Source organism: Melopsittacus undulatus, chromosome 1, assembly GCF_012275295.1.
Source record: "Melopsittacus undulatus isolate bMelUnd1 chromosome 1, bMelUnd1.mat.Z, whole genome shotgun sequence".
NCBI lineage: Eukaryota > Metazoa > Chordata > Aves > Psittaciformes > Psittaculidae > Melopsittacus > Melopsittacus undulatus.
This window is the reverse complement of record NC_047527.1, coordinates 104,229,152-104,250,749: the sequence shown is the minus strand read 5'-3', so window position 1 is coordinate 104,250,749 and position 21,598 is coordinate 104,229,152. Positions and strand designations below refer to the sequence as shown.

Here is a 21,598-nt window from a genome sequence, read left to right as displayed (position 1 = left end):
GTGTTTTTGCCTGCAGGAGAAAAAAGAGGAAATGTCATAACTGCTGTGTTTTGTTTTAAGGAGTAATCTGAGTTTTATTAGTTATTTTTGACTTGAGATTAGAATTTGGGGAGCAAATTAATAAGGTTGTAAACTAGATCCTCCCATATGAGGACAAGTAATCTTTACATTACTGGATTTTTCACTTACACCCTCCTACCCCCACTTCTCTTCTGCCATCTGCCTGCCCTTTTTTTTTATTTTGACATCATGATGGCATTGGATAAATACTTATTTCCAAGCAGCTTTTTCACTCCTGTCCCGTTTTCTGCCTCTCACCCCCTCCCCTTACCGCTAGGCCCCTTACTTCTGTCCATGGCAGTCTCTTTTGAGGATACTGCTAATTCTGCACTCTGGACCCATTGTTCACACTGCCCAGATTGAGCTGCAGCTGATGCTCGTCATTTACACCTTTCTCGTTTCTTCCTTTTGCATGTCTTCTTCACCAGAGTGACACAGACTGCTTGTTCTTACTTAATTCTCCACTCCAAGGGTTGGGCAAGTTTTAATATCAAACTGGACTGAGTTACTGTCTGGGCTTGTACCGTGACACAAGCAGAAGTGGACTTCGAAAACAAAGAAGTGTGAAGAATTGGAAGAGAGCAGTCTGGGGAAAGGAGGGTTTTTACCAAGTGCTTTTTTTGTGTACTGAATAGCAGCTTTAACTGACAACTTTGTTATTGGGAAAAATGTTATGCCAAAGTATGAGGAAGAAAGACTTTTGTTAATGTTGATTTATATTTTATCATGTTTGGAAAATTGATATTCACTTTACCTGAGTTTTAGATAATTTACAAGTATTCAGGTAATTGACCAAAGAATGTGGTCACTTCTAAGTTTGTTTTTCTGCTCCCTGGTACAGATCTCGATCGAGTATAGCATCATGTACAAGTGTAAGCACCCAAACTGCTTCTGACGATCAGGTTGTCAAATTCTGGGATGAACTCAGTTTAGTTGGCTTACCAGATGACATTGATGTTCAAGCCTTATTTGAGCCAACAGGTAAGATATGTTGCTATCCTCCTTTTTTCCCCATGCAATAGTACTGCTGTAGCTACAGTGACAGTGAGTGAAGCTTTTCTGCTGTTGACTTTCTGTGCTGTTTTTTGTCAAGTGTTTGATGATGCTTTTGAGGCTTTTGACAGTGTTACATGGTGTTTTTGCATAGTCTCCTCTCCAAGCACTGGACAGAATCATTCTCAGCTTGTATGGGGAAACATCTATAACCTATTGCTGAACCAGTGTTCAGGTAGTAATATCTTCAGCATCATGATTCTGTTTTGGGGACAAAAAGAAAAAGAAATTACTCACAGCTTCATATAATTCATAAAAGTCCTAACTCTGTACCCTTACCTGATCTGCTGCTAATGGTGGGGTTACTGGCAATAATGGAATGGAATATTTAAAAAAGCAGTATTGCTAGAACAGTAGAGGCATAGCAGACTTGCATGTTTCCAATATCTGCAGGTTTTCTGTCAGAAAACTGGTTTGTCACCTGCTCTTTCATTTTAATGGAACTTTTCTTTTTACTCAGTAATGAATTACTTTTTCAGAAAGCATCTGTGTCCAAATGCTTTGATGCTGGTAGTCCCGTCATATATTTTGCTGCAAAAATGGGAATACATTTGTGTGGTAATATGTCATTCTTTCATGACTTTGGAAACTAATTTAATGGTCTAATTAAAAGCAAAACAAACAAAAGTCTGGTTTTAAGTAGTTCTGTTGTAGTATGGATGGATGGAGGGGGGCTATTAATCTGAAGATTTTTAAGTCGTTATTTGTAGACGAGACCTCCCAGGCCCTTACAGAGATTTGGGGGGGAGTTTTTTTGTTGTTGAATGATTAAGTCGAACAAGAACCTAATTTCAACAGCTAATGTAAAGCACCATTTCCAATCTAGTATAAGCTGTCACAGAATATCTTTGAAAGTATGTATCATATGCATTGGTTTTTTTTCCCCCAGAATTGAATTAGAAACTTACTTTAAGAGATAACTGTTGAATCCTGCAACTTCTGGTTTTCTGGTTATATCTCTATAATGTGTGTGTTGTATTCTCACAGTTTTCTCAGTTGTTTATATGGTGTTTCCATTCATGCTGTATTCTGAATATTTACAAGCTTAGTGTAGAATTTTGAGGCATTATATGAACATGTTCTACGTGGACATGCAGATCTGTATCTCATCTTTGGGAATCCTGAGTTAAGAGTACATACATAGACAAATGTTACCTACAGTGAAAGACGAGATTAGATGTAATTCTGTGTTTCTCACAGATTTTGCACATAAAATCATAAAGTCATAGAATCATGTACAGCCCACTTGTCATTGCAAGATCAGGCATAGCATAATAGGTTGGAAGGGACCTTAAAGACCATCTGCTTCCAACCCTGCTGCCATAGGCAGGGACACCTTCCACTAGACAGGTTGCTCAAAGCCTCATCCAACCTGGCCTCAGAAAACTAGAAATCTTTTAAGAAAAGAGGAAGGTGTGTTATGTATACAAGAAAATCACAGTGTATTTAGTGTCTGATAGCATCTGCAATATATTCAATGTATGATGATAAGGGCATTGATTGTTGCAACAAGAAAAACGGGAGGAAGGGAGGCAGTTCATTTTATCTGGCAAGTATTTACTACTACAACTAAGTTCCATGTTTACAGGAAGTGCTTGACAGAGTTCTACAATGAAAGCTTTTTTCCTTTCATACTGCATTAGGTCATTGCTGGGCTCATCACCGCTGTGCGGAGTGGTCATTGGGAGTCTGCCAGACTGAAGAGCAGCTATCGGTGAACGTGGACAAAGCTGTTGTCTCAGGGAGCACAGAAGTGAGTAAAAGACTTGAATGCTCAAGCCAGTAAGAAGACAGGGAGTGGGGTTGTAAAAAGATAGTAGATTAACACAAGATATGATCAGAAATATTCACATGTAGATCCATGAGCTCACAGCTCTAATGAGGTTTCTTTGGACAGGTCTTCATGATAAAACCTACAGTTGCAATTTATTAGAATGGTGTATGGATTTGCGTGGAATATGTCCTTAATAGTTCTGAGGTAACTAGAGTGTAGGGACTAACCTAAACAAAATACAGGCAAAAGTAGATTTCAGATTAGCAAATGCCCCACTAGGTAAATACTTATTTTGCCAGTCTATATTCTGAAATTATATGAGTCAAATATAGTAAAAAAAAGTCTCAATTACTTTCATATCAGTTTCATATAGGAAAACTAGTATTTACTACAAAGCCTGTTTTTACTTTACATATTGATAAAAATACATCTATAAATATCTAGTCTTTTAATTTGAAACAGTAATGTATTTTTTGGGAAAGTAGGTACCTTTGAAAAAGGTAGACTCCTGGAACCATACTCTGATAGCATTTTGAAATAATTAAAATACCTATTTCACATTGGTCTTACCACTTATAGCTGTTTTTTTGGCATTATTTAATAATGTCTGGTAGATTATTTGAGTAATTTTAGGGTTTTTCTGTACTAATCAGACATGCTATCAGCAAATACGTGTAAATTTTTGCTGGTTTTCCCAGGATCATGCTTAGGCCTATTTTTGTCTTGAGTCTTCATGTTTTTTATGCAACACATTAAAATAAAGAAACTGTGCAGTAAATGTATTACTAAACGTTCTCCATTATGTGCACTAAAAAGTTGCTTTAAGTAAGTCTGTCAATACAAGCCACATAATGCTGCTTTCCTGCACCTTCTACTTTTACTCATTTTGAATGCTTTGCTTTGAATAGTTTGATTTCTGTGTATCTGCTTTCAAAATAAAAGTGTCCAGAATGAATGAAACTGACAATATTAAGTTCTAAATGAGCTTGAAGATACAAAAACAGTTTTGTCTGTGTAAAAAAAGTTATAAAAATAATCAAAAGAACAATGAAAATTTGTTGCTTTTTTCTTTTTTTTTTTATCTGACTGCTGAGTAGTCTTTGTCTCCTTGGTTTTTGGCTGCTGGTGGTGGCTTGTAGTCATTTTGTCACTGGATTATTCCAATTTATAGTAATTTTCATTTTAATATCCTTGTTTCTAACCAAAATCCTTGCTGCAATGGTTGAAGCTTGTATTTTGCTCTTTTGAATTTCATCCTGTTTTCATTATTTCAGTTCTGTTTCTGTACCTTTCTCCTCCCCAGTGCCTCAGGGTGATGGTGTCTCACCTTCATGTCTTTGGGACATTTTCAGTTTTATGTAGGTGTTCATAATGCAAATATTTAAATAAGAATTCTTGAAGAATGCCACATTTCTCTGGTCTCATACTTCCCATTTCAGCCCTGTGTTTTCATGTGCTGCTCTGTAGCTTCTCTACTCATCTTTTCAAATGCTGTAATCAATTTTAAGATACCCCTGTTGCATGTTTCAGTGCAATGCAGAGAGATGAGACAAATTTCAGTCAAGTGCCATTCTGCATACTTTCTATTCAGTCTTTGCTGAAACTGTTGAGTAACTTTGTTTGCTGCAATACAGCAGTTGGCCAACAAAGAATGGTGTTGGTTTGGTTGGTCTCTTTTATCCTTCTTATGACATTCCCAGGGAGAGCAGAGTAAAAGTGCAACTGTAATTGATTCTATAGGAATAGCAAGATGAAGTGGGATGTCTTTATCCCCACAGTTAGTCCAGGGATTTTTTTTTTGTTTAGGTTTGGTGGTTTTTAGTTTTCCGAAATAAGAAGCAAGCTCTTCTGTAGTTCTCTGTTCCTGACCGCAGAACAGCAACATGGGTGTTGCTCAAAGAGTTCACATATAACTGATCTGGAGCCCAAGTAATCCTGTATTTTCTTGAGTTCATGCTGTAGTGTTTGGTAATAATTTTTTCCACTGCTTTTTAACTTGTGACTAAGCTAAAGAAGACACAAAAATGTATAAGGTGCTGGTTATCCTGTCTGATAGTGGAAAAGCTTAAGGGAAATTTTTATGTGAGGTATCTTCAAAAGTTTGAATTCAAGGTATAGCAATTAATTTATGTTTTCATGTTTGCAGCTGCTTGTGCTTTGCTTTTGGGCTTCTTTCTAATGTGATGTAACTGCATTTTAAAAGTAAGGCTCCTATTTCAATGTTCTGAATACTGTTGGCAATGCAGATTCAAATATGTGCGTAGGGCATACAGAAAAATGGTTTAAATAAAAACAAGCTGTATGCTGTTTCCTCTACTTGCCACCAGATTTGCTTTGGGTTTTGTTGTTTGCTTGGTTGGGAATTTCGTCTTATTGGAAAACCCTCTGGCAGGACATGGGTTTGTGATGCGGTTTGCAGCATTGACATCTCTCCTTAGCTGGGAAAATACATTTTCTTTCGCTTATGTTTGTGTACAAATTAATGTTTGACATAAAAATATTTTCTTGTGATAGTATAGTCTGCTGGTTTAGGCCTTCTAATTTGTGCAGAGCATTTTGAGGCTGTTGTTACCTTGAGGGTCTCTTTAATTCCTAAGTTACATTCATGTTTCTCATTAGTTAGGCTGCCTATTGTTTGCCAGTCTGTTTTAACTGGATATGACAGTGTTTCTTATTACACTGTTTACCAGTTGAGATGTCCATTGAGCTTCACTGAATTTGTGATCGCATTAGTAAAGCTTGTGTGGACGTATTTCAGTGACCTGTTCTGAAGTATGTATGTTAATTCATTTTGGTTTTCTTCTTGGGCCATGTTTGATGAAGGTTTAAAATACAGTACTACAGAGTATCTGTGCATGTTTCACAAAATACCCTGCTTTGCGTGTCCTCCTTCAGTTCTTTCTTCCGATTCAGTTGTTTTGGAGGCCTTGCAGTGACACCTGACCAGTTTGTTACATGTACTTTTCTCTAGATATGGTTGGATTCTTTGACTTTGTTTGGGTTTGCCTCTCATTTAATATTAATGAGTGCACAAACATACATCTGTCTGTATATGTGAGGTGTTTGAAATCTTGTGCATCATGTTGTTTTGTAAAAAGTGAAAAGGAAAAGCTGCAATACACAGTTAGGTGGTAGGTGTGCTTTTGCCCTTGCAGCTGGTATAGGTGACTCGTTTGATCTCATTGATTGTCTTACTTGCTTTGCTGTGCCTAGCTCAGCAAGTAAGAGTCACGGCTTTTCTCAGAACCATTATCCAAGTTTAAAAAGATATCAGGAAGAACTGGTGATCCAGGTGACAAGCATAGTGTCACTGCCTTTCTCAATACCACTCATAAGAATTCACATACTTGTCTCTGGAGCTTGTAATGTGTGAAAGTTAAAGAGCCTGAACACCCAGACCTGGCAGTTCCTTCCCCCACTGCTTTAATAGGTTTTCGTGGGATTTTGGAGTAATGCTGTTTAAAGTTTTGGGTAAAAAACAACCCAAAACCCCAACTCTTTGGAATATAGACAGGGGGAAAAAAATTTCAGTGATTTTCTTGATCTAGAACTTAACTAAGTTTTCTTATAATTCGTAAGTGCTCTATTCAGTACATAAATTACCATAGTAAAGGAGCTGTCATATTGTCAGGTTTATGAAGATAGACTTTTATCAACAAGGCGTTTCTACAGATACTTGTGGTAAGATGCAAAGATGGTATGTAATGGAGAGTAAAATAAACTAAGCAAAGGAAACTGAGCAGAAATCAGTTTTTGCTGAATGCTATAATAGATGTGGGCAAGTAGAGGTTTCTGCTTTTTCTTGTATTTCTAACTTCAGTCTTACTCTTTCTTAAGTATGCTGCTTTTTGCTGTTTGAAAATGTGAACTTACTGACATTCTCATTTAAAATGGAGGCCTTTGGGGCTTGCATCTGCTCAGCTTTTAACAAGAGTGGTTTCTGAAATATTTTCAGTTAATTTTAAATAGTGCTTTATAATGTCTTTATTTTACATGTATAGAGTAGATTGCTGTTTCTCTACTTGTCTGCTGTACATTTTCTAGCCATAGCTCTCCTGTATGCTACAGAGTCCCAAATAAGGTGGGCTGCCTTTTCTCATAGTATGCAAGTAGCTCAATTCGAGAAGTGGAATGAAGGAAAACTCAGTACATAATGTTTTAACCACTTTTGAACAAACTGTACACAAGAAAAGAATGCAGCAGTAACTTTCCCAGCCAGCTTTCTCTTCTGATAAGATGTAGAAAGCAGTTTACAAGTCTGGGAGACTTTGTCAAGGACACAAAAGTCAAAGAAAACAGTATTGTGGAAACCAAGGAGGTTCCTATCTACTTAAAGTCTTAATAGGGGAAAATGTGATAATAATATGTCTAAAGCAATCATTAAAAATACTGGATTACTCCATTTCCATTGTATAAAATGTGGATTTTTGTTTTGAAATTCTGCATAGCTTTTTGCATATTTATTTACTCCACAGCTTTCATTTTTTCCAGTAATAGTTTCTTCGGGACCAAACTCTTGCAGCCAGACAGCTAAAAAATTGCTATAGTCTTCTCCCACCCCTCCTTTGTTTTTCTTTAGTTAATCAGGGCAGTATCTTCTCTCTGTACAAGGCAGCTGTTTTCAGCTCCTGCTGAGTTTCTGCAGGCAGTGCTTGGCATGTTATCATTGCTGAGAACTGTAGAAGTTGTTGCTTTGCACAGAGCCCAGATAATCAATACTATCTTGCCTTGTTCCAGGCTCAGACCAATCTGCTGTTTTGACACTCCTCTCTCCTGTAAGCCCTTTTCACATGGTAACGCAATCTCTGAAATATTTTTTCTTAAGGCAGCATTCCCATGAATGCTGTCACCAGAGGCAGGAGATTGTGCTGTTTGTAGATGTTTCCAAGTTGGGGCAATGTTACAAGGCTTGCATATTAAGTATCTCACACAAACTGTTTCTTAAAGCCCTTTCCATCTACTGTTTTTATTTCTTTGCTCAAGACTCAATTCTAGCATGATGAATGCTAGAAATGAATTACCATCCTAAAAAATAAACTGATGGAAAACTCAGGGAACATTTAAAATGATTATGGTTTTTTTTAAGCGTTTGTCCATATTTTGAATGTATTTTCACCCCTCAGACTCAGTACACTTCTTGTTGAGACTTCTTTATGTTTTAGTGATTCATGTAAGTTTAAGCTGAAAGCCAATTTTGCTAAACGGATACTTCCCTCTGTTGTTCCTTTTATATAAAGATAACCATCAACATCTTAATACACTATGAACGTCATACTCTGTGGAGGATTGTGCCCATTTAGTTGTAGCAATTTTTCAGCTAGTTTTACTGTTTGTTGACATAAAAGCTGTGTTTGGATGACAGAATCCTCAAGATAGGTATGGTGTTGGCTTCGTATGCCTCAACATAGCTAAATGGAGCATGTAGCAGTGTCTTTTATATATATATATATATATATAGATAGTGCAGGATTTGCAGTTCCTAGGTTCTCTAAAAGCCTCGTCCGTTTTCATTATTGGAAGAGCTAGTAATTCTTAAAGCTAGGAAAAAATGCATGAAGAATATAATCTATCATAATTCATACTGTTGCTGGGTAGAGTCCCCTGCATTTGCCCATTTTTCAAGGAGAAGTGTAACATGATACTAAATGAACAGCTCTGGTATTCAGAAGTTGCTCTCTCAACCTTTGAGGTTTTTTATGGTACTTTTGCACACACAAGGCACTTGGCTTCTCTTCAACCCCCTTGCTGCAGCTTGGGAGTGACTACCTGGCTGCTTCTTAGGAGTGGCTTTGATTTTATCTTATTGAGTTTTTTTTCCTGTAGTTGCTTTTGTCTTGCAGCTGAGGAAGGAAGTACTGCAGGAAGTATTCTTCCAAAATAACAGCTCTACCTTTTATATGGGTTGCTCTGTCTTGGAGAACTCTGGCAGAGAGTACTAGAGAAAGACAGGAATAGCAATGCATGTCTAATTTTAAAGGAACTTCATATGCTTTTGGTCAGTTTAGTAGTTTCATTCACTACCTAGCATGTTTCAGAAATGCTGTAACAGTTTGGGGGGGGGGGGGGGGGGGGAGGGTGTGCTGGTGATAATGAGGTATTTCAGGTTTCCATGAACTTCACTCTTGCTATTTTAGAATTACTCTTGAGATCTCTATAGCCATTTCCCTGATGATGATGACAAGTTTTCAAGGAAAGAGATAGTGACTAAGCATACAGCTTTGGCAGCATTTTAACACTGTAAATTGTCTTCTATTAATTACTCTATTCCAAAATGGTTTGAATTTTGGTCACCTAGAGTGAGGTCATTTGTGTCTTGGGGAATTTAAATCATACTGTTCTTACAGCTTGATGAAGACATCAGACACGCTGTCAGTTATTTCATAATTGTATTTTCTGAGTTCTGCAAAGCAGCTATGCTATCTTAAAATTATCATAGCTGGTTTTGCTTTACTATGTGTTAATTCTGCTGGAATGCCTTTTTACACCGTAAGTGATGTCAGTACAACTTTGGTAAACCTTTGATCAAGTTCAGAAGCTGCCATGGCATCTGTATGTGCATTCAGTTTTTTGCAGGTCCAGCAGTTTAAGAACAGATACTTGCCTGCTTCTCAAGATTTACAACTTAGTTCTCATTAATATTGTCCCATGAACAGTGGTTAAAGTATGCTTTCATTTGAACCAAAATAAGCTTCACCATGACGTACTGTTGTTCCTTTACATCATTGTCTTTAGATGTTGTTTGAAAAGTATACATCAAAATAGAGGAACCAGGCACAGGAAAGACATGAGAACAGGCAGATAGAAAAAGGAATAGGCTGACTTTTAAAATTACTAGGATTATTGAAAAATTCACCCTTTCCTGTTTTCTTCTCACCTATAATCTGGCTCTAGGAGCCAAAACAAATAAAGTGTAATTTCACATGCTTTATGCAAAAACATAGCTTTTTTTGCCCAGTAGTTATTTTCTTCAAAATTTTAGTGATTTTTTGGTTTCAAGTTATCCAGTGGTATTTTGTGCATTTTTAATCTGCAGTGAAATGCAGAACACAAAACCCCTAAATTGTGGTTCTTACAGATAAAGAATTTTGTTCCCTATCAAAACACACCGCCTTTAAAACTATGGAGTTTAGGACTCTGCTTTCAAAAGAGAGTTTTCAGTTCCCCCAGCTGTCTCATAGACCACATCTTCTAGTACAGTATAAAATACATTTTTCAATATCCCTCCTGGTACTTAAGAAAATTAAATAATGGTTAAAACTGAGTAAACATGAGTCAAGGACTTCACACTTCTCATACGTTTTTTGTCATTATTTTGACACATAAAGTATGGATACCTTGGGGTCTAATAAGACTCCACACTTGCGTGTGGATCTTCAGTGATGTCTTTAAAAGTTTGGAAAGATTGCTGTGAAGTAGAGCATGGCCTGTCTGAATAGCGTGATCATGAGAGGCAATGGTATGTGGAAGAGATGTGGCTAATGTACAGACAGAACACTTGATGAAAGAGGTCTGAAATAGATGTTAATTTTGAATTTTCCACTTGTTGAGAAAGAAAACTTCATTTGTTTTCCTAATATTCCTGATGTAATTGTTCCTCACTTATGAATACTTTGATACTCGAGTAAGTCTGTGTACATTAGTGAAGGGGAGAATGTTTATACATGTTGATTGTGATAGCCTAATTGAGGCTTGTTGAATGAATAACTGATCCGTGCTTTTTCTTGTTGGATGGATTAGTATTTCAGATTTGTCCTATCTGATGTGGGATATGCTATCATCAATAAGTAACTTTTCAAGTCAGCCAGCCAGTGAAAAAAAATAAGGAGATAAAAGATGAGGTATTAAGCTGAAACTATTTAATTAAAGACTTGTTTCAAAAATAGCCTGATAATTATTAAGCTGTCTGACTTTGGGCCTATCCAAAATTTAATTTTAAAGAAATACATAATTTTTCATTTATTCTGCTATTATTAAACATGTTTACTGTTAACATTCCAGAAAAGCTAATACTATGCTTCAGTGTGTTAAGGTGTGTGGAATTCTTGTGAGTGGGAAAGTCTTATTAGAAATGTGAAAAAATACTTAAGGGCTATATGACACATCCCAATTTAGCACTTTTTAAGAATTAGCATCTCAAGAAACAGAAGATGTTCCTTTCTTTAGAGACATAAAGCACATTGTCCTGTTTATCTGTTGAGATACAGTTGAGTATCAATGCACCAAAAATGTTGATGTTTGATTTGGAGCTTTTTCTGGGCACTTGTTTGCGGAATTTGTGTCTTAACAAGTGCAAGTACTTTAAAGTGGCTTTTCAGTCTAAATAGTAGTTTCTGGTTTCATAGCATGTTATCATCATGATTCTGACCTATTGATTAGAAAAAGGAGCACAGAATTCTGGGAGACTGGTTTAGCTGGAGTTAATTTTTATATCATCTTTGACGAGTTGATTCTATTTACAAGAGGAAGGCAGGCTTTAATTTATGAACCACATTTTGGAGGAGTATTTGTCTTCTCAGATGAGGCAGAAGAAAAGATGACATTTTTAAACTACTTTTTTTTTGCTGTTTTTCTTTTGATTAGCTTTGTCCTGAGCCTTCTGTGAAATAACAGCTGTGTTTGTATCCCTACCTGTTTGTTTGCAAGTGTATGAAAAAGACCCCAGTCCTGTGTGTTTGTCTGCATAACAAGTAGTATTGCCAGTACACATTATAACTCACTGATTAGAGGGAAACTGTGGCTTGTTGCTTCTTTGGTCCCTAAGAAATAAGTGCTAGAGCTTAACCCCTGCCAGCTGCTGCAGTGAAACAGTGTATTCTAATACATACATTTTAGGTTTAAGTAATTAACTTTGTTCAGAGTGAGAGAGGACTTATAAACTGACAGGTTTCCGTTTTCTGAATACAGTTTCTCTGGCCCGGTTACCTTGTAATTTTGCAGACCTGAACAGAAGCACAAAGTCATTTCTGGCAGGTGAATCCACATAAATGATCTTTCCCATAATAACTGGATTTCTGGAACACAGCAGCAAATGAGGAGGGAAAAGACTTAAGTTACTTAGGAGCACAAGACATGTTTCCTTAAGACTCTTCGTGTGGTTTCCTCTAAAGGGAAGCATTTGATTTTTCAGCCTCACCTATTCCTTTTTCTCTTCTGCTGCAGTGGTGCCGCTGGTTTCCTCCTATGGTTCCAGGAGGCTGCTCTGTGGGAGCTCACCCTCAGAGCGCTCCCTTGGCACTGAAGTTGGAAAGCGGAGTTTTCGGTCTGTGGGTTTTTTCAAGAGGATTGCTTTGAAAAATGCATCTTTCTTGAACTCCAGATGTTGAATAGGAGGGTACTAGAATCAAGGGAGAGAGATTGTTGCTACAGAGACATTTCTGAGAGGGTTTTGATGCTGAATAGACGATAGGCATTGCAGATGCTAAGGGCAGTCTGTGAGGTGTAGGAAGCAGACAAAATGGACTAGGGGCACAGAAAGAGAAGCAGCAATAGCCCAGCAATGAAAGCCGAAAAGCCTAGCTGAGGAACATGAAAGGGCCTATGTTCCTGAAGGAATTTCCAGTGCAGGTTTCCTTTATTCAGTAACATTCAATGAAATAATGTACTCAGAGCTCTGAAGTGAAATTGTTCAGTGTGTGTTCCAAACTGGTGAAGTGTGTTTCACAAAGACCTTTTCTTCCTTTTTGCATGACTTGAGTAGAAAACACTTTTTTCATAATATGCCCAAAGAAATTCTCTATATTCTTCTTTCTCCTTCCTCCCCCTGGGTGTCTGTCTTAAATGTTACTCTAAGCATTAAGGCAGTGACATACTAGCTCACACTGAGGTGGCATGCTGTTGCTGGGCATTTCATCTCAAGATTTTATAATCTATCTATACCAAGTTATTTTGGGGGCATGTGTGTTAAAACCAGGGAGAACCTGATCTCTGAAGAGCAAAGAAAGCCTATGAAAGGAAAACAGCACTGTCTTTTAAATCAGGATTGTACCTTCTTTCTTAGCTAGGGCTTCAGTTTGCTGGTGGGACTGACCCATTTTGGTGCTTTATTGTAGAAAATGAGAATACAGATACTTGGGCTCTGTCTTTTTCCTTTCTGGCTGTCTTTTTCCTTTCTTTCTATGCTTAGCAGCGGTAGTGTAATCCTTCAAGGTCTACAAGACAAAGAAAATGACAGTACAATGCCCCCAGATTTTAAATGTGGAACATGGAAATAATAAAATGTTCTTTTAAAAATCTATGAAAATACTTAAAATTTTATTTAAATTATTATCCTATTATTATATCTATGAAAAAAGACTGGTCAGTCTTTTGTAGTTAATACTAGTTAGTTTTAGTCAAGGACGGGTCCTCATTATGCTTTGAGTAGTACAGAAATAAAAAGGCATCTATCTTGCCTTCAGAAGCATGCTCATTAAAAGATAACACTTGAATAAAAGGGATAAATAGTTCAATGGGACAAGTTGTAGGTATATTTGCTGAGCTGTAGTGTTGCTTGGGAAGTGTTAGACAATTGACTTTAATTTGGTTTTGTAGCAGTTCCCCTTTTAAAGAGTATTTTATTTAAGCATGTCTTTTAAACTTTTTAAGGATGTGGGTGACATACTTTTTTGAATGAGAACTTTAAATTTCAGATTCTTTTATGAAATTCAGAGTTATAAAATGGTTTTGATTATTCCAATCTGAAGAGTCCCAGTAGTACTTTTCCTGCAAATGTAAATTCTATTATGGGTTTTCATTTGGGATTTTCACCCATCCTCAGAATGATCATACAGATATATTTGAATTTAAAACTCAGGAGTTCTCGTATCAGTGTGTCAGCATCAGTTTGTTTTTAGGCAGTTGCCTGAAAACTACTGCTGAGATTGGTATACTCAGCAGCTTGCAAAATCAAACCATTAGCAAAATGTAGTTTTGAACTCCCTAAAGATTTTGTTACTGACTTCCATTAGTGTAAGTTTTGCTCCAGAGTTGCAGATTGAGCATAAATATTGCAGGCATCAGTACGAATCAGTGCCATTAATGCAGGTGTCCATGAGTGTTTTTTAATAACATGGAACAAATCACTTGTGAGAGAGACATCTTATGAATCTTCACAAATGTGGACCAACAGCCTATCATGTATGAGTGCATAACACTCAGAGATAAATTCAGACATAACTTGCATGAAAGCCATTTTTTTTCTAGTGATCTATGCTACTACTGATAGTCATCTCTTTATGTGGGAAAATTAATATTGTTTATTTTCATTTGTATAATTGTGGTCCCCATTCTACAGGACTGACCTGGGTGGTTGACAGTGGAGAGTCTGCTGCCACTAATGAACTTATGGGTGTTCCATGAATCATAGTCATGATTAATATTAATAAACAGAACCCTTTTAAATAATACTAATTGAAGACCTGATGAAGTGGCATGTTCTCAAATCAGCACAGCCTGTAAGGTTTTTTGTTAGTGTGTTTTTTCTTCAGTGTTACTACTGTATTCATTCAAGGAAGCCATGTTCCTCTTCAGTACAGTGGGAAGGGAAAGTAACTGTTAGGAAATAAATAAATACTTGCTTCCTGGAGCATCTCACATTGATAAAACAACTTGATACACTGTAAATATATTGCAGTGATACAGTCTCACTTCAGATACCATTAGAATCCATGTATTCAATCTGTAATCTAGCTGGATTTTTTATGATGCTGCAGGTATTTCCACATCTAGCCTTCTCACTTCTGAGTTTTAATTCATAAAGTAATATTTCCTTAGTTTTAAACGGTTTTCTTCCACTCTGCTTCTGTGTGAAATTGCCTTGCAGAGAACTGGGAAGAGTAGCAGATCCTGCAGAGTAAATCTTGAATCTGGATCTAAATAAACTGCTGACAAATATCCAAGCAAATAGTGGTTTTTTTTTTTTTTTTTTCTTTTCAGTCTCTGCAGGTTATTATGGCAGTATTAGGTATTGTTTGTAGGGTATTTCCAGGGGGATGTGTTGACAAATCATAAACCTTTGAAAGCAACTAGAGACTTTTAGAGAAATAATCCAAGAAGACAGTTCAGTTGCTATCATCATTCTTTGGGCTTTTTGAGGAAAATGCTCATTTTCCAAAATGTAAATATATTTAAGATGTTGAATGGGTAAGAGCTTCAGGTTTTTCAAATGTCATACCAGGTGAGGTGGGTTATTTTTTTTTAATGAGAGTAACTTGAAATAGATGGTGAATTGTTGGGGAGACTGTTAGCATTACACATCCATCACATCACATTGTGCCTTGGGCATCTCCAGAATGTTTGCTTTCTGTCAGATGTAAAATATTGTGATGGATAAATCCCCCAGTAAAGGTCAGACCTGGCAGCAATGTTCACTCATCTGAGAAACTAAAAGGTCAGAATACTCAAGATTCTGGTAAGACTGGAAGCTGAGCATCACAGTAACATATGGTTGTACTTCCACTCTTAATCTTATGTGAACCTGTTGTGTTTGATACTTTTGGAAGTTTGTTTTGGTTAGGAGAGTATGCTGTTACAGTCTTACACAACAGTTCAGTGTTTTTCAGCCTTCAGCTGAACTCTTTTAATTGAAATAAATCCATTTTGTGGTAAACCATCTCTTGCCTCATGGGTGTTTTTTAGTAAAGTATTCCTCCTAGTACTGTGACAGCATTGTTATCTTAACACTACCACAGAATTAAGACGATCATCTGATGCTCAGATTTCCATGCCATCAGATAAAATTGGTTTCAGAAAACAGTGATTGTTTAAACCATCTGAACAATATTTCTAATGCTATTAGGTTGCTCACATGAATTAGTTGAGCCGCCTGTTCTTGAAGAGTTTTCTTCTAGATGATTATGATTATTAAGCCTAGGAACCACAGCGAAGTTGACTTGCTGCTGTGTTAGGATTTGTAATCTCACTGTGGATTTACAGCCTGGTCTGTGTGGAGTAACAATTTTCCAGTGTGCTGTCCAGAGCATACTGCAGAACCAAAACATGAGTCTCAGTCTCAGACTGGCTCCTCCTTTTTCTCCAGGCCCATGTCTTTTTTGTTGATCCAGATTATTTCCCCTTCACTAGTTCTGATTGTTATTTCAGTGTGGTTTTACTATTGATAAAGGAATAGAATTTCACCATGTTACTGTAAACATCATGAGAAAAAGCAGGAAATTATTCTAGTCCTAGTTTAACTGTTAAGTAAATAAGAATAAATATAGCAAAACCTCCTCGGCCTGTCATTAGGAAAAGCATTATGAAGAAATAGGACTGTGCTTTGTTTAACTATGCCATATATGAAACAAAAGTGTCAGGTAGTTGTACCTTACTCCTTAAAGAGTCTAAGAAGCCTGTTACACATAATAACATTAAAACCCACAGAACCTTGTAGTGGTGAAAAAGAATTTTAATCTGAATGAGACCAGGTGGGAACTGGTACTGGAGCAGAAGTAAGTATGTACATTTACGAAGGGATTCTATGACACATAAAGCATAATGTTATTTCCTGGCAGATTTTTCCCTTCGATGGCACTAATATCTCTATAATTAAGAGCAATGGAAGTATTTAGAGGAAAACTGTATACTGTTATAAACCATTCCTTTTTTAATTGAACAGCTGTAATTTCTACCAATGGAGCAAACTATATTATAAGAAAATGATTATTAGTTTAAAATGCAAAGTTAAATGAATGCAAAATTAACAAACAGATGGCGAAGAATTATTGTGTTTTATTTTACTCCTGGGTAAAAGGGCTCATGCATGATTGTAAAAATGTCATCACACTTCGTAAACCTGAAAGCAAACAGAATTTGCAGTTGTGCACATCTGTTTTGGGACACTGCTAAAGGGTTAGAAGAATCAATGTTGTTTTCAAATAAGGGTATTCATCAAAAGGATATCATTTACTTAACAGTTATGGCTTCTGCTAAGCATCAGACTTAATGTTCTGTGGAATTCATTACAAAATTTGGCAGCTTTTTTGTTCGCAAGCTACTGAGGCAGCCTGCTGCAAAATGAACCCAACAGCCCTGTTGTCATCCTCCCCTCCTCGAACCCCAGAAAACGGCTGAATTACCTGATAAATGTTTGACCAGCAACTTCAGGGTTATGAATTCTAGGTCAGGATGTTGCACTTCTTGCTGCTTGCCAAAGGAGTGTCAATGATGAAATAGGATGGAAAGTCAAGGGGTTTATTTATTTATTTCAGTAGCTAGTGAATTAAAGAAAAATAAAAAAGGTTATGTAATACTGAGGGATACCATGTTTTGGGAGGAGGAATGGGAGAAATATGTGTGACTAATTTAGTCAAATTGAAAAAAAACCCTGAAAGCCCCAGCCAGATAAAACATGTGAAGCTTTTATTAGTAAAGAAATTATATTAATGTTTCAAGCTGGTAGTTTCAGAATATGCCATCTAATTGCTTGCTTTGAGCTCAATTTACAAAAATTAGAGAACTGAAGATGTAGGATTTTGTTTACAATGACTCTGTGCCATTTGGAGAGTGTAATTTAGGAACAGCCAAGGAAATAGGAATTATGAACAACAAGGTACTGATTGCAGTCAGTGGGGAAGGAATACTAAGGAGGTGCTCACTAATGAGGAAGGTATTAAGGACAGGAAATTCTTGTATATTTTTACGTCTGTACATAATCCAGAGTTCCCTGTCACCCCATCCTGCTATGACCTTGTAAATTAGTTGTATCATTGAGTATATATAGTGACTTTTGCTGACATGAACTTTATGTCAAACTGAGTTAATACATCTACAAAATCCTCTTTAAAACCCACATTATTAAGACTATAAAATCAAACACACAGAGTTAGGGCAGGTCAGAAGACAGGTTGTCTGCACACAATTAATATCGTTTGCACACAGTTAATATCCTTTTGTGTAGCCTTGATTATGCAGTCTTTAGTTATGTGATCGCATGCAGAATAGCTAGTGCCTAGCTCAGTCCATAGGATGGACATTGCTGTCTTAGTAAAAACCTCTTCAATATTATGCTTTTTCATTGTTGTTCAATGTGTAGGTATGTAGACTATTCAAATGCTGCTGAAAGGAAAGAATTACTCTTCTCCGCATGAGTTTTTCTGTAATGTTTCTGCTGTAAGAAATATGCGAATGACTTGTCTATAAAGTTTTCCGAACAGCAGATTTATATAGCCCTTATCTACATCTTAGGCTGCATTTTTCCCAAGAGGAGTTGATTTTTTTCATTTGTTTCTTTTACTTTATCTTTTTTTTTAATTTAAAAATATCTAACTTGGATGGCAAATTTGAAAGTTTAAAAAATACTCAGACTTACTTTAAAAAGTTGTGCTGATACAGCAATTCTTTCTTCATTCTGTTGGAGCTGAGTGCACAGTCTTTGCAGAACTCAAGACTGTATTTTGGAGGGGATGAGGGGAGGAAGAAGGAGGGGAATGCAGGCTTTTAACAGTATGGTTGAGGACTAAAAAAACGTTATTTACCCTGCCCAATACCATAAAGGAGCTCTATGAAAGAAGTGAAACTAGAACTTTTGCAGGTCATCATCAGCCCTTGAAGTGTCATCCCTGCCCTTCCTCAACATCCCATCTCCATCCATGTTTTTTCCTTCCAGTCTCATCTGCTTACACAGTGTAGCTAGTCCCTGTTGCCTCTTTGACCCATAGTCGTCCCTCTGCCTGTGTTCTGGGCACTCTCATTCCCCAGATGATTTAATTGACAGTAGTATCAAGATCCTTAGGCACATCTGCTTTCCATTCCAGTGGTTTACTGTGCTTTGGCTTAGAGTATTTATTACAGACTTCCTCTCTCTAATCCTTGTCAGACTGAAGCAGTCTTTGCAGAAGGCACACATAGTCCAGTCAGTGCTAGAAATTGGAGAGGATCAGTCATGATCAATGAAAGTAAATTTTTCTGTGATTTCCCACCCCCCCAACCCCCCCAATAAACTTTTGGAAGTGTTTTACATGAAAAATAAAAATAGTTTTCTCAAGTTTGGTCACATCTGCATAGATCTGCAGGGTAGGGGCAGAAGTTGCATCCCCCACACTAAAGTTCCTGCCAAATTGTATGTCCTGTGAGTGAAGTTGTTTTTAAGATGAGCAAAATGTTTTTCTTACTGACTTTTCTCAGAAATGGCTGGAAAGTTTTTGTTAACTGTTCCAAAAGTATTTAAGAGAATTTAGGTATGTGTTTCATGAACGTTTAGCCCAACTTTTTATCATTCAGAAGCCTTACATGACTAGAACAGTATTCATCTGGAAATCTTTTCAAGCAGTATCCATTCACAGCCCTTCATTGATAGTGCATGCTGACTTTGGTGTGGACTTAACTGTGATACCAATAGAGCACTTTTGTCAACATATTCTAGGCTCAAGACTGTCTCATCTAAATTTAGACCTCCCTGTGGACGTGCCAACATGTGAGCTGTGTTTATATTCCAATTATAGGCAGTGGAGATCTGTCCAGTATTGTCAGTGGTGCCTGAAAATGGACACCCACTCTTTGGTTAGCTGAATTGTGATGAAGTAAATTTCATAAAATGCCTAAGTCTTCATTAATGGGAACTTAAACACTTGGCTCATATAAACACAAAATTTAGATGTCCTCATCCCAAGCCTTGTGTTGTTTGGAAGCACAATGTGTCTGTATCAGCAGTAAATTCTCCTTTCAGAGTTTCTGTTAAGTGCCTTTGCAAATGTAATTATGCCAGCCTTGTGGTAGCTACAGAGGATCTGTAGCATAAACATAACCTGTAGAATGCTTAAGCTACTTCAGAGTCCTTCTGTGTGATTTAGGAGTGTAAGAAGTTTGCTGAATTAAGCAGAAAGTTGACTTAATCCCAGTATCTTCCACAGTGACCAGTAACAGATACCTAGAGAAGATCATTGAACAACAAGCATGTAGCAATGCTTCCCCCAATTATTTTTTTTCAAAGCCTCCCACAATTTGTATCTCAGCCTGTGCTCTGCCAACAAAAAAATTGTCTACACGCATTTCTTGAACCTTCCAAGCATGAGTCAAATGGAACTGGCACGATAGATTGTTTTCCAAGCCTGCCAAAAGGCAGCCTTAAACCAAAGCTGATGATTTCTGATCTTGCCTTGTTTGTCCTGTAGTTGCTGATGCTGACGCCTAGTAATCACAGTTTAAATTACATTAAGCACTGACCTTCTCATTGTTGAGCTACTAACTAAATATTATTGTGTGTGCCTTTCTGTCATGGTGGATATTAGATGGGAATTAAGGGAATAGTTGGCTGTGGAAAAGCTTAGACTCACTCAAAATATTTATATTATCCTAAATCTAGGAGGCAAGGAGGTGAATTAAAAAAGTGCTTTTCCTCATGGAAGTGTGAAAAAAAACAGCAGAGTCTGTGGAGGAAATCATATGCATGTGGTTATTCCACTAACTTATATAATGATGAACACAACTTCAAGGCACACAGACCTTCCTGTGGAGCTTCTAAAGAGACAGGGTTTGGGAACATTGCAGGTTATAGAAGGAAGGATTTGTGCACTGTAAGGTTATTAACCTATCATAGCTATTACAAAAATATGAATGAATGCTTTATTGTCCCACTTCTTGGATGCCTTGAAACCAAGACCATTTGTTTAGTGTAATTTTTGTAAAGGTGAAAAAAGAAAGGAGGCGACTAGTAGGAGGGGGAAACAAAGGAGTTACTTGTACAGCTTGAAATTGCCACACTTCTGCTCTCTGCCTTGATAATACGACTTGAGTCACTGATAGTGGCATTAGTTGTCACCACTTGTATCTTTTTACCTTTGTTCCTTACTCTTGCATATAACTGGACAGATCATGGACAGGTGGAGCATCTAGTCTAGAGTTCAACATTAGAAGACAGTCTTTCACAGTCATGTGTTGAGCTCGGCCAAATTGCATCTCTTCTGGTTGTCCATGTCTTTTCATATAGTCTTAGAAGCAAAACTTGATAGTTTATTTCTACAGCTGTGACTTATTGTTTTCTAAGTTTACTTCAGAGAACTGAAGTAAGAGCAGAGCATGCAGTGGACACTGTGGTAAAGTTTTAATACATGCTGTCTCTGTTAAGAATGTTGTAGTTTTAAACTACAGTTATAAAAATTCTGAATTTTAATTTCTTCAATTGTCTTATGTGTTAAAAATTGAGGAACAAATATAACTGCTCTCTGATTGACTTGCTTGCTACAAATTCAGGTAATTTCCATGTTAGTGACATGATTAATACAAAATCCAAAAATTAGAACGTAATTTCCAACACTCCTTGAATTACATGCTATTTAGCCCTTTTTCTAATCAGTAGTTCAATCAAAAGCCTTTAATTCTTTTTATGTTGCCATCTTACTATGTTGTGCTCTTAAACACTTTATGGTACTGAGAACAGTATTTGACATTAGAAGAGCTAATGCTGATTAGTGTCTATAAGCAATATAAAGCTTTTTCTACATGAGGGGGTAATCAATGTAGATTATCAGAACTAGCAGAGAACATAATTCATTAATCATTGTTTATTCTAAGATTTCTTTGTGGCCTTGTTAATGACAGGATATCAAGGTCCACTTCTGCTTAGTTACAGGTTTCTATGATGGTAGTTTTCAGTAGCTAAACAGCCTGAAATATGTTCTTACAGGTAATACATTAAACTTTTAAACTAAGGACAGATGGCTTTGTGTGCGTTTTTGAGTACGCTATCATAAGGTTAAAATTGCTTATTGTTATCACAGGTTTTGTCAACTGACCTTTCTA

General features: G+C 36.9%; 1 protein-coding gene across 1 annotated transcript in view; it reads left to right on the top strand.

Annotated features, from left to right (window-relative positions):
- The window catches only part of KMT2C (lysine methyltransferase 2C), a 192,100-nt gene that overhangs the window by 76,255 nt on the left and 94,247 nt on the right, over positions 1-21,598 (top strand). Inside the window, exons 5-6 of the mRNA XM_031049774.2 lie at positions 902-1,041; positions 2,757-2,866. Coding sequence (XP_030905634.2) covers positions 902-1,041; positions 2,757-2,866 — 250 coding nt within the window. The remainder of the gene's footprint in view (positions 1-901; positions 1,042-2,756; positions 2,867-21,598) is intronic.